The following is a 17708-nucleotide window of genomic DNA, read 5'->3' on the forward strand; positions in this document are numbered from 1 at the left end:
CAGAGTTATATTTGATTTTTTTTTGCAGTTCAATTCCATCATTTGGGTATTTTCTAGATGTTGTTCGGTCGTTCAGTATTTATGTAAACAGTAAAGATTTTGAAAAGAAAGAAACAATTCATTTCATATATTTGCTGCTGCTTATTCCTTAGCCACTTTGTTCACTCTCTACAAAATATAGTTCCAACATGATAATTATAGTTGAAAGTCAACCCTCAGAGCAAAAGTCTGAAAAATATGGACATTCCAAACCTTTCTAAACATTCCATACATTCAGTATTTTAAGTGAATTTAGAGACTTTATACAAAAGACAATACACGTACAGAATTGAAAATTTTTTAAACTTTCAATTATTCTTTACCCCCTAAAATTGATATTCCTAAAGAGCACTGGTTGATAAAAATAAAGGAATGAGAAATTACGAATACCGGTACATATCCAAATAACAAGCATCCTTTTAATTTCTAAAATGTCAATATCATTTTATCTTGCTCAAGGATTATGCACCATTTTATCATAAAGAAAATATCTAATAATATATGTTTGTAAATACAATAAACTCTATGCAGTATATGCAAAATATGTTTTGTTGTATATAGGTAATCAAACTCACTATTAATGAGAGAAGTTGTAATATATGACAGATATTGGTATTTGAAATAATAATCATGCATATTTGATAATTTGGCGATTTGAACCTACCACAAATAAAGGATTCAGCAGTAGAGAGAAGGGCATTCGTGATACAACAATTCTTGTACACAAGCACATTCATCCCACTAGCTAATACCTCGGTCACATTTGCTCTAGGGCGGCCGTACGGCGAGTCGAAACCAGCCGTTTTATTCATTTTCATTCAAACCACCTATATGCGGCTATTACAAAAAATGTTTAAACAGCTGTTTTTGACTCGCCGTACGGCTGCCGTAGAGCAAATGTGACCGAGGTGAGAATGTCTCAAGTTTTCTTGGGAAAAATGAAAGGGTACAGAAATAGCAATAAGCAAAGTGACAAAAATTATTGCTCTCTAGTACAGGCACAAATCCAGCCAGATTGGAAAAAAATAGTATCGAGAGGCCGACTATTTTACAAAAACAACATGGCCCCTGAAATGGTATCGAATATAAAGGTGAATGCACGCCTTAAGAATGGTCCGCGACCCGATTTCAGAATAGGATGTAATAGAATTTGATGCTAATGTTGAGACTTGGAATATCTTATTGTGTTATGTTCAAAATCATTGTACGAATACCAATGATCAAATTTGTGACTATGCTATCATTCTTAGAATAAAAGGGAATTTAATATCTAATCGAAATGACGTCATAGTAGTCATACGATTGGCTACGATTTGAAACTAATTTGGCCTTTACTTGAAAATAAAGGCTTGCAATCTTTCAAAATGGTTATATTAGTATTCTTTCAATCAATTTTAACCTCAAATAAAATGATATGTTCCATTCACATCTTAAGAAAATGAGCAAAATGCGATTTGTTCCAAAATCGGGTCGCAGACCAGTCGTAAGGTGTGCGGTCGCCTTAATCCAACTGGATCCGCGCCTGCTCTACTAATCATGGACAAGAAGAAAGTTTTTAGAAAAAAAAAACAACCATGCATGCAGTCCTCTGTGCTACAGTCACAATGAAACCATCTCCATTGGATATAAACATAATAGATTGGGTCGGACTGTAGTCAAATTTTGCTGGTATGACTGGGGCATTATGGGAGATTGCTATTGACTGTCTGAAGCCATATTTGTGGTAGGGTCAATTAAGTATGCAAAACTAATTTGTGCTATGCAACTTTCTAAGGTTATTAATCATACTAATTCTATTTATGTTTGCATGTCTGAAATGTCCTGGTATATAGCATATTTCCGTCCATTGTTATACTCGTCTTTTGTACTCGATATATTAACTGAATGTACATATTTCTTGCAATGCTATTATTATCGTTTTTTTTCTTTTGCTTCCATGTTCTCTGTGCTGAGCACCTATTTTCAAAATATTTGAAATAAAAATATAAATGCAAAACTTGCTGTGTTTCTTGACTTTTATTAAAAGTTTTACTATTGGGATAAAGCCATTTGGACAATTAAGACAAAGAATACACATCATGAGGAATAGCAACGATTACCTAGCGTTAAACATGACCTTTGGAAACATTTTTCCAGTTCAGCTTTCATGCAATAGCCTTGCACAGTGTACCGCCAGTATGGAAAAATTTAAGTCTAATGATATCGTCACACCAACGAAAACCGACTCCAAACCCAGTGATGGTTTATCATTAGTTATGATGCAGCACCTTTGGGTCAACCTAGGTCCCATAACACAATGTTAAGCGATTAATCGTACGCTTGATTTTTACGATTAATTGTACATTGTAGTCAATGTAATCAATCATAAAAACAATGTTCTACGATGATTGCTATAAAGCTATGCGTTACAGGCCCGTGGAGTTGATTTCTCTGTCTTGGCTATAGCATCGGAGCCATTCTTCATAAATGGGTGTATCTGTACAGCCCTATTTGCATGAGAAGAACACTGGCTTCTGGGTAGATTCTTTAAATTAATCCTATTCCCTTAGTCCCATACTCTGAACCCTGGTTTAATTCAAACCACAACCTAAAGTTTTGGTTTAACTATGGGGAGAAAATAGTGATGCAGACAGATAACTACATGATCAATTTATCATCACTTAAGGCAATCAAAGAATTACAAGCCATCTTGAAATGATGAATACAATACTCTACATTAAAACATGGCAAAGATCCCAGTTGACCCAGTTAACTCAAAAGAACTTAAAGAAGTATAAGGAGCAATAATGTCTGATGCTTATCTCAGCTCCCCATAATTTTAGCCCAGACCTAGACCAAGGTTTAAGTCAAACTGGAGTTCAGAGTATGTGCCATAGGACCGTATTCTGAACTCTGGGTTTAATATAAACTCTGGTTTAAAGTTGTGGTTCAACTATGGATAGCCAATAGTGGCATAAATCTCTAACGGTATAATTTCAATATATCAGCTCATTTTTTGTCTCAAATCATTCTCAACTTTTTCTTGACCATTCATAAGTTAAGAAGAGCACATAAATGTAAGACACATACAAAGTAACATTTTTTGACATTTTTGGCTTTCCATAATTTTAGGAAAGAATTAGACCTTCATTTAAGATAAACTCAAGTTCAGAATATGTGCAATTGTGTCTTAAGGGTAATAGTGAAAATTAAAAGCAGAAAAGATGGCAAACTGCAGCCAAATAACTATCACCTCCTGTAGTTTACACTCAATAACTGAAAGGTACTAAATAGTGAATTTCATCTTTTGAAATGTACACCCTTGAGAATGTTAACAGGTGCAAAGAATGCGGTAATCAATTAACTAAAATGTCAAGGACGAACTGTACATGGGAGCAGGTGATGAAGGGGCCGGAAATAAATGCCCCTCTATGCAACCTGATCTATTTTTCATGGACTGGATATACTGAGAGGCTGCAACTAGAATCATGGAATGCAATAATTAACAAAGAGAAATGGGAAAATGAGCAGTTTGTCAGTATCTTCTGCATTTTGTTATACAAGGAAACTATAAAAAGTTAAAAATAGTTGAACATAAGCATTTTTTTTTCAGATAAATATTCTGTACTTGTCTTTCGTATTTGCTTTGTATCTAAGAACTTGCTACTATATATGGAAATGATTTGATTCCACATACAACTAGGACCCCCCCCCCAAAAAAAACAAAGAGAGAGAGAGAGCAAAAGAGGTATATCATCAGGAGTGAGCAAGCCTACTGAAGCTATGAATCCACAAACTATTTGCCGAAGATTTGAGCTCATCTTCTTGAGAAAAATATTATACTATTACCTTAGAAAACAATTTCTAAACACTAGAAAGGCCAAAACTATGGCCTGAAAATAAAGCTATGATGACCTGAAAACTCAAATTTATAGAGTTTGTTTTAATCACATTGTCTCAGTGATTGCACTGATATATTTGTTTCTCTCCCCCCAATCAATCACATGATACAAGTGCTTACAATGTCACTATTGCAACTAAGATCTTATAACTCATATTTCTTCAAGGAATCACTTCAATTTAATGACTAGTAATTCTTTATCATAATAGTCATGACATGTCTAATCCTTAATCCAAAAGATATAAAAGCCATTAAACCGCATAAAAGAAATACCTACAAGGTTATGACAGCAATGTTTTCCTCACTTTGTGATATGCACTATCAGCTGACATCTTTGTCTTCGCATTCAATCTCCCCATCCGTCAGCTTCACACCAGAGTGAAGTTTGTCTGAATCTAACGCTTTGGCAGCATTTCGGTCATTATCGTTTCTACTGCGAGTGTCACACACTTTTACCGAGTCAACAACATCTTGTTCAAGTTTCTCCTTGTTGGTTTGAGCATCAGCGAGATCACCATCCCCTTTGCCCAACCTAGCAACAGCAGAATGACCCTCATCTTCTCTAGTTCGGTCAACAACCGAGTCACTGACATTCCGTGATGTCTGATCCTGAACAGAGGTCTCTGTATGACTCGATAATTTGCCCGAGTCTTCAGGAGAATCGTTTTTGGAGTAGTACTCTTTCACCTTGCGATTCGGTAAGACTTGGAAGAAGGCATCTTTCCAGTTGCCTAGTTGAACATAGGCTAAGATGATTTCATAAACTGACAAAAAAAAGAAGAAAATGAATAGAATGAAATAACTACTTGCATGTTAATTAAGTATGAGCATTAAAATCTGTTTTATTATGCATGATGTCTAATATATATTTCTATAATGAACAGAAGGATACTTTAACTTATTTTAAGTTATTTTTGTACTCATCGAGAGTTCACATTTTCCAATTTGGAAAACTCTACCTATATCCTGCACACAACCTTACATTTAGATTTGAATAACTTCTGCATTTTTCCTTTGAAAGTGCTTACCATGGTTGACAGCTAAAACCTTCCTAGAGTTGAGTTTCACAAAGTCACCAATCGGAAGTTGAGCGTGACTCCATCCATTCTCTATCACCTTCTCATAACAGTATCCCTGTTAAAGCAAGACAAAAGATAACAATGTTATGATATAATAGCTGGAGTTATATAGCACTTTTTACCAGAGGTTACAAAGTGGATTTATGGTACCCCATCTTTAGCGACCACTTAATCAGCAGCACTCGATGCATTCAGCAAATTAATCAGAGGTTACAAATGGGTACCCATTCACCTCACCTGGGTCGAGCGCAGCACAGTGCAGATAAATTTCTTGCTGAATTAGACATGGAAATGCCTAGTTGCGAATGTATATATTACAACCACTTACAAAGAATAAATGATGACATTACTGCAAAATGCTTTACAGACAGTGTTCTGATGTGTTAAAAATGTGCCATAGTATGTGAGGGAGTGTGTGTGGGTTTGGGTGCTTCCATGTGTTTCTGATGACGGCACAGAGGGTTGGGATTTTTAAAGATATTTCTCGTCTATTTTGCACATTATGTACTGTATAATTTGTATCTATTTTGATTAAAAGGGCCCGATTGCAAACCAGCTCTTTATCTTTGTTAATGTTTTTATCGTGTATAACTGAATTGGATACCCTGTATAAAGATGTGAAATAAATAAAATACCAATATAAAAGTGGAGTACTAAAATCAATACTTCATGTAGCATATAATCATTGATGTCCAATTGTCCATCTTCTCTTTTACAGATTAATAGAAAGGTCAAACTGAATTAAAAGCAAACAGGAGAGAGGGAAGCACAGAGGTCTAATAGTATATAAGATGGACTTTATACTGTTCAAAACAAAATTATACAGCCCTCGAAGGATTGCAAATTTGGAACAATCTGCTAGCCTAAAAACAAAACCTGAACGCCATCCCTTTATCATCTAGGTAGCTAACCCCATGCAAAATAAGAATTGGGTAGTGTTTCACAAGGATTAAAGTGTGACTAAAATTCGCCCATACATTCCCAGTTGCAATCCATAAACGACACATCACTGCATAGGGGTGATCATGCTCAGAGGATGCAATCTACTACTCTGGTTCAATGACATTTGCTCTGGCGACAATTACTCTGCTGTAAATTCCACACACTAGTCAAATGAACAACTTCAACCCTGGGTTTAACACAATACCCTAATCTAAACCTAACCATAAAACCCTATTGCAACCCTAACCCTAAATCTTAGACGAAATTAAGCCCGGAGCAATTGCCACAGGATCAAATGTTGTGTCACCACTACTCTATAATGGAAGCGTCGTGGTGTAGCAGTTCTGACTATCGCCTTGTATTCAGAGGGTCGTGTGTTCGAATCCCACCATGGCCTAACGTCCTTTGGCAAGGCGTTAATCCACATTTTGCCACTCTCTACCCAGGTGTTAAATGGGTACCCGGTAGGATGTGAAAGCCTATATGTAGTATGCCTAGCAATTGAGTCTTGGAACTCTTGTTGGAATGCTCCCCAGGGAATGGAGAAGGTGCACACATTGTATGCGGGCATGCAAGGATCCGATGACCGGGGTAATAATATGTCTGTAAAGCGCTTAGAGACGTCATTCCGATGTATCAAGCGCTATACAAATGCAGAATATTATTATTATATCACACTTTACTCTTTGTGAAACACCCCCCTCTCTAGATTCTACTAAGGAGTGTGTACAGACCTTGTAATGGTTGTGATCAACTAGACCACCGATGATATAGGCCTTGTTTGGATCCAGGTCTTGGAGTATATTAGGAGACTCAGCTGCCAAGTAGACTACATTCTCAGATCCAAACGCCGCTTCAGGCTCTTCTTCTCTGAAGTGAATCTGCCATAAAATATAAATTATTTCTGTTTGATAAATAAATTTGCACCTTGGATTCAAAGACTTGTAGCAACCAACTCATAAAACAAGCCTTAGGAGATAATTGCCATCATGGCACATCACAAACTGTCAACACTGAAAGCTCACCAACTTGTTAAGGCGACCACACACCTTACGATTGGTCTGCAACCCGATTTCAGAAAAAAATGTAGTAGAATTTGATGCTACCATTGAAACTTGGAATATCTTACTGTGTAATGTTCTAAATCATCGTACGAATACCTATGTTCAAATCTGTGACCATGCTATCATCCTTCTTAGAATAAAAGCGAATTTAATATCTAGTCGTAATGATGTCATAGCAGTCGTATGATTGGCTATGATTTGAAACTAATTTCGCCTTTACTCCGAAATAAAGGCTTGCAATCTTTCAAAATGGTTGTATTAGTATTTTTTCAATTAATTTAAACCTCATATAAAATGATATGTTCCATTCACATTTTCAGAAAATGAGCAAAATGCGATTTGTTCCAAAATCAGACAGTCGCAAGGTGTGCGGAGGCCTTTAATGAAAGCTGAATATTACAATCAACTCAACTTTCAAGAAATTGTTTGTGAACTTCTTCTTCAGGTGAATGCCAAAACAAAGAGTTGAAATAAATTCACTGAGAAAAACAGTGACAATATCATTCATGTTACATAACCAACACCAAAAAGGAACTTACAAATTTTAATGATCCTTCACAAAGAAAATTTTGATTCATACAGAGTTCATCTAATCATTTAAACATATTTGCTTTAATTCAACTACAAATTTCAGAAAATGGTAATGGGCAAATTCAGCATGGTTAGTAGATGAATTTGTTGTTGTAGAGGAAGTGGCAACCCGGGGGAGGGGGGGAGGTTACATTGAATCAGTCGATTGATTAATTCGTTGGTTGCTTTAACCGGTTTCTCTCAACATCGGTTGAATTGATGGTTTGGAATTAATTGACTGATCAACCCAGGGGGGGGCACTTACATTGACGAGTGGATACCATGCGTGACCAAAAAAAAACGTAACAAGTGGAATGCCTCTGGCCGTCTCACCTGCATCACGCGGTTCAATATAGCAGCAGTGCTGACTTTGAATACTACTCTAACTCTAACAAGATGTTCAGTGATACATGGTTACTCTTATGTCCACTTTTTATGAACGAGACCAATAAACTTACAGAGATATGATGGTTATTTAACAAAAAACCCCAACATAGCCAAAGTTCATTGACCTTACATGACCTTTGACCTTGATCATGTGACCTGAAACTCGCACAGGATGTTCAGTGATACTTGATTACTCTTATGTACAAGTTTCATGAATCATATCCATAAACTTTCAAAGTTATGATGGTAATTCAACAGATACACCCAATTCGGCCAAAGTTCATTGACCTTTGAACTTGGTCATGTGACCTGAAACGCGCACAGGATGTTCAGTGATATTTGATTACTCATATGTCCAAGTTTAATAAACTAGACTAATAAACTTTCAAAGTTATGATGGTAATTCAACAGATACCCCTGATTCGGCCAAAGTTCATTGACCCTAAATGACCTTTGACCTTAATCATGAGACCTGAAACTTGCACAAAATATTCAGTGATGCTTGATTACTATTATGTCCAAGTTTCATGAATCAGATCCATAAACTTTCAAAGTTATGATGGGAATTCAACAGATATCCCCAATTCGGCCAAAGTTCATTGACCCTAAATGACCTTTGACCTTGGTCATGTGACGTGAAACTCATGCAGGATGTTCGGTGATACTTGATTAACCTTATGTCCAAGTTTCATGAACTAGGTCTATATATTTTCTAAGTTATGATGACATTTCAAAAACTTAACCTCAGGTTAAGATTTCGATGTTGATTCCTCCAACATGGTCTAAGTTCATTGACCCTAAATGACCTTTGTCATGTGACATGAAACTCTAATAGGATGTTCAGTAATACTTGATTAACCTTATGGCCAAGTTTCATGAACTAGGTCCATATACTTTCTAAGTTATGATGTCATTTCAAAAACTTAACCTCAGGTTAAGATTTGATGTTGACGCCGCCGCCGCCGTCGGAAAAGCGGCGCCTATAGTCTCACTCTGCTTCGCAGGTGAGACAAAAATTATGTCTTTTTCAAAATAAGGCATGTCACGTACGTAAAGTAATAAGGGTGTCAAAAACACTAAGATAATGAAAAAAGGGTATATATTTCGCTAGGAAATCTATGTGTTTTGGGTCAAATTTGCGAGGGACAAAAGACTAAAATGGTATATGAAGGATGTACTTTTTGCCCCAACAGTCATCTGTGTTTAGAGTCCGATTTGCACGAGGTGTGGGAGGTGGGGCTGTACTAACCCAATGATGTAGGTAAAGGTCAAACTGACGTCAGTGACATCTACCAATTAAAATATCGCTGTACTTGTTTAGGGGTTCGATTCAGGGAATACTTGCCAAGAGTATGTTTCCAATACTTGTAAAGGGTAATAAGATTTCAAACGCCAATACTTGTTAAGGGGTGCATTTTCAGAACATGGAAAATACTTGTTTAGGGTGCTTTTCGGGACCCCATGGTCGCACATGGTATCCACTCATCAATGGAAGTGGCCCTTCGGGGTGGCAACCAATACACTTACATCCCATTTTTGGTACCCTTCGATGACATCATCCAAGATCTGCTTAGTCTTATCTTTCAGACTGGATACATAAAGCTGGAGTGGTTTGTTGGCTTTTCTGTTCTCTGCGTAACATCTCTGTATCTGCTTGATTAATTTCTTTATGTCCTATTAACAAAAAGTAGATAAAAATGATAAAGATATAAATTTCAATTGAGTAAAATATATTGTTGAACAAGGTTACATAAAAATAACATCTGATCATATGATATAGAGAAGTTATTAATTTTGTGTTTATAGACATTGATCTATCTGGCAATGAATTAAGTCAGAGGGAAATATCTTGCAAAACAATTAGTCTTGTTCATTTGAAAATATTAGTATATACTTTTTTATGGATGGGTGAGACAAATTGCAAATCTATATGCACTTATCTTATATTATATCATCACCTATCTAGATACAATCTTTCCCAGGGGTTTTTAGAAAACCAATGATTAATGAAATGAAATTAAACATACTGATTCTGTCATGAGTGAATCGTAGGCACAGTCAATGGCTACCTTGATGTTGCTAGCTTCGGGGTCGCTCATCTTTTTCTTCTTCACAACCAGACTTTCCTCGTCTATTCCTTGTTTTCTCGCCTCTTCTAACATTTTCCTTTTCCTGTCTTTGTTCTTCTCTCTCTCTTTTTTCCTACAAAAGTAATGATGATGATGGAGGAGGAGAAGAAGAAAAAGGAGGAGAAGAAGAAGAAGAAAAAGGAGGAGAAGAAGGAGAAAATAAAGGAGAAGAAGAAGAAAAAGGAGAAGTAGAAAAAGGAGAAGATCAGTAAGAGGAAGAGGATGAGGAGGAAGGGAAAGGAGAAGATGATGATGATTATAACAATGATTATAACATTAATAATAAAAATAACATCCAATAATTTATATCAATAACAATAAAATATCAACAATACTGATAATAGAATAATCATTATAACTGAATAGGACTCTGGTTAAGTACATGTATGTTGGTCTTGTCTGACCTTTTGAAAACAGTTAGGCCTAATACTGTAAATATCAAATCAAAGATGACGTACTATGAAAACTAAGCTATCAGAGCAGAAAATTCAAACAATTCAAACAAACGATGAAAAGGAAATGTGAACTTCTAATACCAGTGACACTGATGTCATAAAACTCATGACATCAACTCTTTCATTCATCTTCAAATGACTCTAACCCTTCAGTTTTTTTTCTCCTAATTTCAAAAAAAAAATATTCAATTTTTTATTCAACTGACAATCAAATGATTAAACTAGTATTTTAATTGTTGTTATTTTTATTGTTATTACTATTATTATTTATTCTAATTTGGTTCACTCTTTCGTTGTTACCTTCGATATTTTGTATAGCCTCCTTTTAAACTGTCTTCCGTCTCTCCTTTATACTATAGTTTTGTAATATACGTATTGAAACTAAGTTACGGGGGCTTGCCTCCCATACAAGCTTCGCTTTTCTTGGCAAGCCCCTCCGTTCTGTTTTACATAGTTATTATAGTCAAGTTACTTTAGTTTGCATTAATTCTCATTGTTTATACCTTATTTCGATTGATGTACTTTGAATTTGACTATGTATTGTTTGATTTTGTTGTGCTTTGTGAACGGAAAATTAATAAAATCTAAATCTAAATCTAAATCTAATTAACTTGAACATCATATCGAAATTTGATGTTATTTGTGAAGACACACTGCTATTTGTACCTTCTTTCTTTCTTTGTTTCTGCCCATCTCTCATGCCTGCGCTGTTTCTTCAGTTGGTTTTTAGATAGTACTGGCGATGTTTTGTTCTCAGTCTCCTGTTTACTGTCGTCTTCTTGGGGTTGGCAATTTGATTCTTCATCCATCCTTCATGAACAGTGGAGTAATGATCCCCCTGAATTTAAGCTGAATAGAATTTAAACAGATTTAAATTCAAAATACCAAACAATAAAGATTGGGATGAGAGTACAGAGAGGAATGGGGAAAGAAAAAAAATTAAATGTAGCAGATTTATATATATGTACTAGATCTAGATTTTACATCTTTTTAATTATCTGTTGTTTTCCTCTCTTTTTTCCATAGGATTTGATCAAGACTTTTCTCCTCAATTCAATTATCTTCCTCTTTTCTTCTTTTAGTCACAGTAGTAGACTTTATACAGAATTGGTAATATTCATAAAAAATGAAAGCCGCAATTAGCAAGAGATAATGACACTAAATGGATCTTTTATCAACATCATCTTTCAACATTGGAAAATCCACAAACTATCAGATAGCTTCAGCCTTGACATAACATCATAAGACTCAAAGAGTCTAAGTAAGACTCACTCGCATGTATTGCGAGGTTAGTATGCTATACTAACCTCCTAAGAAGGAAATAAATATCAATAAATCTGGTATCAAGCAAAGCCTACATCTTTTATAACATGCTCATCAAATATTGAATTTATTATTTGACAAATAATAAAATTCAAAACTTGATTATGAATAATTATTATTGTAATAATTATTTATAATCAAGATTCAAATTTTATTGTTTGTTAAATAATCCTTTTCATCTATGAAATGATCTTCACAACAGCATTTTGTAACACTAACATCGCTTATCGAAGCTATGCAGAGCTACCAAGTCTCACGCATTATGCGTGAGACTCAAGCATTTTGGACTCTTGTTCATCCCCTCAAATCTCTGTCTCACGCAACTATCACAGCCTATCCCCATATACATTGTACACAATGTCTGTGATCTCACTCAGATTCACAGAAAATCTCACGCATAGCTGGTCTTTGAACTTGGCATCTCTGGCTATGTCATAAGGAAGCGGTTCAAGCATATTGCAATTGCAGTGTCTATGAATGGATCAAGGGATCTACACGAGATCGGTCTGGTAAGAAACCTCTCATTTTTGCATATTAATACTAAAATAATTTTAATTCCTTCATACGCATTAGGCATATGAAGGTTCATAAATAAATAAAATCAAGAGAAACAAACAGATTTCATCCTCTAATTAATTTCCTAGCCTAGGGAAATCCATGTTTATTAGTCTCGCTGATATGGCAAGCATTTCAATGCTCCGTGATGAAAAAGTATACGTAAAAATATCATCTCAGAGTCCTCAAGGCTAGGTTTGTACTGTGTACAAACTTGTACAAAACCCAGAAACACAATGCCACTGCGTGGCGTCACATGAACAGGCCCTCTCTCAGCTCCGTGGCGCATGAAGTGAGTGAAAATTGCGTTTCTTCTCTTCATTTGGCCTTTTTGGGTGGCCTATTCTTGGTCATGTTGGTTAATTTTTCTTTTTGTTTTGTTACCTGGATGGAGTCAGATGCTATTCTAGGAGTTGAAATCTTTACATTGATGTCAAAATCTTATTTTTAGTGATCGTCTTCTAGTTATGTCTCCTTTCAGAATACCGCTCCGCCAACTAACCTCGCATGCTTGTGCGAGTGGGCTTTGCATCTCGTAAACGAGACACACGACATAAATTTCAGCCTATGGGACCGAGTACACAAAACTCAATTATCGCCTATGCTTATAGCAAAATGTTTGGTCAAAGCGTGTAAATTTATACCTTAAGCAGCATTTCTTGGTTTAATATAGTGTTCAGTTTTGACTTACATGATAAACAGTCGTGATTTAAGCCCAAAACTCGCCAAAAATCAGGTCAGAAAACTTTGTGATCTTTCCGTGAGCAACTGACTATGGTATCGCAAAGACTAAAATAGAAAAGGAAAAGTTGCCCGGCCCACAAAATTGTATTGGTAGTATGCTATTCGTTGCGATCCCAATTGCATATACATGTAAATTGTAATAAATAACATTTGAGATTAACAGTCCAGCCGATAAATCTTCACGATCAAAGTTCTGAATATTGACAGGACTACTTATATCGAAATTCAGTCTAGTTCGAGCCCTCCTGTAGGAATGCAATTTCAAGTTGTATAAATGCCTTCATCATCGGCTGCGATTTGTAGCTGATTTGGACTTTACTCCGACCACAGGGCTTGCCGCAAAACAAAATTAAGATTTTATTATTCCTAACACAATGCTGCACTTCAAATAAACTAACATAACCTCTTGGAAACTTCAAATTTAATGCAAAGTGCGATTTTATTTTTTAAAAAATCACGTCGCATTGGATCGCATATTGTGTGCGCTGTGCTTTAGTAAAGTCTCTATGGTTAATAAATTTAAAACAAATTGTTTTGTTTAATTAGGCCTTGATAAAGCCTTTCTGATCATGGCATCGTTCAAAATGTTCATAAAGTTCATATGAAACTCGTTATATGAACTATGTATAGGTAAGATTTATGTGCAGAATGTTTTACTTTATATATTTTCTTCACGTTTGACTTCGATTGAGTCACTATCTAAGTGGTTTTATGAGCTTACTCTTAACCATCCCAGAGTATAGTTTCACTTTTCTTATACAATTCCTACAATAACATCCCGGATGTTATTTGGCAATGGCGGCTAAAAATAAATGTATTACTATTTAGTCTACCGGTACTTGAAAAGAGAATATTAGAAATGAATGTTTGTCAATCTACCGGTATAGGCCTATGTGCAACACTTAAGATGTGAGAACTTAATTGATGGCTACAGAAAAAGAAAAACAAAACACACTTTAGAGGGATATAAATCAATGAATGTCGGGTCTTGACAAATACGTATTAGTTTTGCGTAAAGTGTAATTGAGTACTTCCATTTCACCACAACCCGTTATTGTCTGGGCAAAGAGATTAACCACCGCGAGGACGGCATCCAAACGTCAAAATGCAGTTTAATCCCATTTATTCTTAGGAATTGTGATAGTGCCTGGCTTCGTTACTATCTGTGCAGCGGCGACTAAACGTCTAAGTATCCTCCCTCTGAGTTAGAAAGTGAAGCAGTCACCGTTTAAAAAAATCCTTACAAAATCTTCCAGAGACGGTACTCAAATGGTGACAATGATTATGTTATCTCTGATTGTAGTTTCATTACAACAGGCATGCGTGACAGAAGCATCAAGTAAGTGCCAAAAATTATCATGAATATTTCGATTTTCTTTTATAATTTTGTCGATTTTATTTTGCTTGTCAAATATTGATATCGACATTGGTATTGGATAAGCAAATATATCCCCATGCACCGGTCGTGTTTTAGAAACGCTCGGCCAAAACAGGATTACCCAAATAAAACAAAGGTTGAAAGTTAAACAACGTCTCCAGGCGCCAGAGAAGAGTAGTTATCTGAATAAATGATATATGTTCGTGAAAGTAGAAATAAGAAAAAATAACGCAACTGAACTGAACCAATCACCAGGTGAGACTCACCTGTTTTGTTTTTCTTCTTCAATGTTTACTATAAATATTGATTCAAGATATACATGTATTCAAGCAGGGAGTTAGGACGTTATTAATTTTCCCGCAATCAGTACATATTGATTTAGTATGATACCTTACACTATCAGTTGAAAACGAATTATCAAGTTTTGAAATGCTTTTGAAAAATAAAAAAACCCATTCTCTTTAATGGCAATGAAATATTATATATTTTTATACTCTCTATCTGCTCGTGATCCTATATGAACAACTTGCTTTAAAAAGGCAAAGTTTTGATGATTTTAAATTATTTATTGCGAAATTAGTTTAGTTCTGATATTTTGTGTGAATGGGTAATTTCGTACTTCCTGTTGTACTGAGGAATATGCATATTGAGTCTGTTAGATTTTTTCCGTCATATATTTGCAATGTAAGTTTACCTCAAAGCCGCTTTCGCTTATCATTTTTGTCTGGTTTAGTTTCTGCTTTCTGTGAACAGATTGGTCATTATCAATTATCAGTCAGCCAGCCCACTGCGCCCTGATCGAAACGCCATGGATTTTATTATTGTTAATTGCATTCTCTATCCCTCCTTTAAAAAAAGTTGATTGGTAAAAACTACTTTCTTTTCTTTTAATCGACCCCTGAAGAGTTTCGAAAGTGGGAGGGAGACTGAGCTTGCAAAAAGTAATGATTGTCATCTTTACGACGTGTACACGGTTATTGAAAAAAATGGAGCCCCCCCATGCATGTTAGCGATATTCCTTCTTTTATTGTATATTTTGCCTCTGAAATAATCATGATTCATATCATTGCAATTTCGATTATCTTTCTGCCATGCTAGTCCTTTTTTCTTGCGATTTTGGGAGAGAAGTCTTGAAGAAACCCGGACATAATGCGTGTGCTATCACATCACAAGACTGGAGAATATACAACGCTCTGACCATGGCGGGCCGTTATGGTGCGGCCAGATCTATGGACGATTTAGGTAAGATATATATTATATGATATTGATATGATATTACTCAAAACTAACACTAAATACAAGATTGCTTTTCGATTTTTTTTACTTTATCTCAGCACATAACTTCTAAACACTTTAATATTACTTACTTATCTTTCCTATCAAAGTAAGTTCGTTTTTCTGTTTTGGAAACGGAAACAGCAAAAACGGAATATTTAGCCAAAAGTGATTCTGAATTGGTGATTTTAGACAACAAAACGGTCTTTTATCAATAAGTCGTATCAGGAATGAAATAGGTAAAACACATTAAAAAAAACCACACAACCGTTTTTTTTTCGTTTTACCGTTATCTATAAAAAATTATTTTATGTATATTTTCTCCGCATTAATTCAGACGGGTATTACGTCCTTCAACGGATGACTGGAGGGGGTCGCTTCACCCTACCCCCTCTAGAAACTCAGTCACCCAAGGTCCGTCTCTCCTTCTTTTATAAATTCATCACGCCAGGAAGATGCGGATTTGACGTGACCGGTGGACAAAAAGTTATCCCCATCAATATAAACATCACCTCTCAAGTTGATAGGTGGCTCCAATTTCGCGGCGTCACTTTCACCTGCCGAACTGACATTCAAAACACTTGCCCACAGGTAGGTCCATAAATTCATCATACTGCAAAATTAGTGGTGTCAAAACTGAGAAGACCATATCAAGCACTTTAAACCAGTGTTGATTTCACGATATTAATTGAGCACCGATGAATCTTATTACAATTTCAGCGGGACATCTTTTGCCCAGTTATTTTGAGAGTAATAACGGCTCTCGTGTTTTCGAAATTATATTTCATTATATAAACATCCCTGAAGCCGCGTGCAATATTTCATAATTTAAAGGTGTGTGCTATAATGGGTTGAATGAATGAATTAATTGTTTGTTCTAAATTTGATTACTTTATACATAGATTGTCTTCAAAGGTACTTGCGGTAAGAATACCGGCGTTGTGGCCGTGGATGATATCGTCGTCGAAAGTTTTGACGGTTAGTTAAAATGCTTTTTTTTTCGTCAGTACTTTTGTACCAGACGCGACAAGGCACTATATCGTAGCCGTTACTGTTCTTGAATAATAATAGGTATGATGATATAACAGGGTGTATTTAGTCAGACTACACCTTACGTGGCAGGGCACTGGAAACGATTTTTCAATATAGGGGTCTGGTTTTCATACAAGCAAAAAAAAATAGTAATAAAAAATTAAGAGTTTCCCTACTAAAACACTGCATAGTATTATTGTATCATAGAAATGATTTATATATTATATTTTGTAAATATGTATTTTAAACTATCATTGTAAATGTAAAAAGATTGAAAGAGAAAATAAATGAATTGAATTGAACACCAGCCCGGAATCTATATCTGTACACACCAGAGAAGTATTGAAATAACACCAGTTTGGAATTAAACCGATGCTGTTTTAATACTAATTGGTGTTGTATAAACACCTATCTGGTGTTAGACCAAAACGAAACTGGTGTTGTTTAACACTTTTCTGGTGTGGGCAGATATAGATTCCGGGCTGTTGTTAAATCAACACCAGGGTTTTTGCAATGAAGAAGGTCATTTTGGAAGGTCATCTAAGGGGAAAAATCGGCACATGCACACTTCGCGCTCGCATTAGTTGACCATGATGAGATGTATGCTCTTCATGGATTCCTAAACAGAGTCCTTAAAATGTTTCTTCTTTGATAAACAATAATTTTAGCTCGCACTCAGCGCTCGCATATATGCCCATTCTGCTTTATGAATGTATTAATTAATTCAATTAGTATAAGTTTGGGATTGTCATTTTTTTTCAAGCAATCTGCTTATGATGACAATCCTCCTGCAAATTGTGAATATCATATAGTTAATCATTTTTGTATGTAAGTATTTTTTAGTACTCTTTATTTA

The 17708-nt window shown here is 35.5% G+C and overlaps 1 protein-coding gene across 3 annotated transcripts; it reads right to left on the reverse strand.

The window, feature by feature from the left end:
• Window positions 1-1523: 1523 nt before the first annotated feature.
• On the reverse strand, window positions 1524-13202 carry LOC121431882 (tRNA methyltransferase 10 homolog A-like). Of its 3 annotated transcripts, none has more exons than XM_041629660.1 (7): window positions 13115-13202; window positions 11212-11394; window positions 9989-10163; window positions 9489-9635; window positions 6675-6821; window positions 4948-5053; window positions 1524-4683 (listed from the first exon to the last, which is right to left on the reverse strand). In XM_041629660.1, exons 2-7 carry the CDS (start codon window positions 11352-11354, stop codon window positions 4241-4243), a joined length of 1161 nt encoding a protein of 386 aa, XP_041485594.1. In that variant the 5' UTR covers window positions 11355-11394; window positions 13115-13202; the 3' UTR covers window positions 1524-4240. The 3 variants fall into 3 exon arrangements, with proteins under 3 accessions (XP_041485594.1, XP_041485595.1, XP_041485592.1); XM_041629661.1 differs by lacking the exon at window positions 13115-13202 and adding an exon at window positions 12808-13106 and having other exon boundaries at window positions 10031-10163; XM_041629658.1 differs by lacking the exon at window positions 13115-13202 and adding an exon at window positions 12808-13105.
• Window positions 13203-17708: the final 4506 nt, after the last annotated feature.

This window comes from Lytechinus variegatus, chromosome 18 (genome assembly GCF_018143015.1).
Source record: "Lytechinus variegatus isolate NC3 chromosome 18, Lvar_3.0, whole genome shotgun sequence".
NCBI lineage: Eukaryota > Metazoa > Echinodermata > Echinoidea > Temnopleuroida > Toxopneustidae > Lytechinus > Lytechinus variegatus.

Bases quoted from the DNA above. Each gene is read 5' to 3' on its own strand.
- LOC121431882 (XM_041629660.1), bottom strand. From the start codon at position 11,354: ATGGATGAAGAATCAAATTGCCAACCCCAAGAAGACGACAGTAAACAG. The intron at 9,636-9,988 runs GTATGTTTAATT...TTTTGTTAATAG, and splicing joins ATTCACTCATGACAGAATCA to GACATAAAGAAATTAATCAA. The intron at 5,054-6,674 runs GTCTGTACACAC...TTGCTTTAACAG, and splicing joins TTGATCACAACCATTACAAG to GGATACTGTTATGAGAAGGT.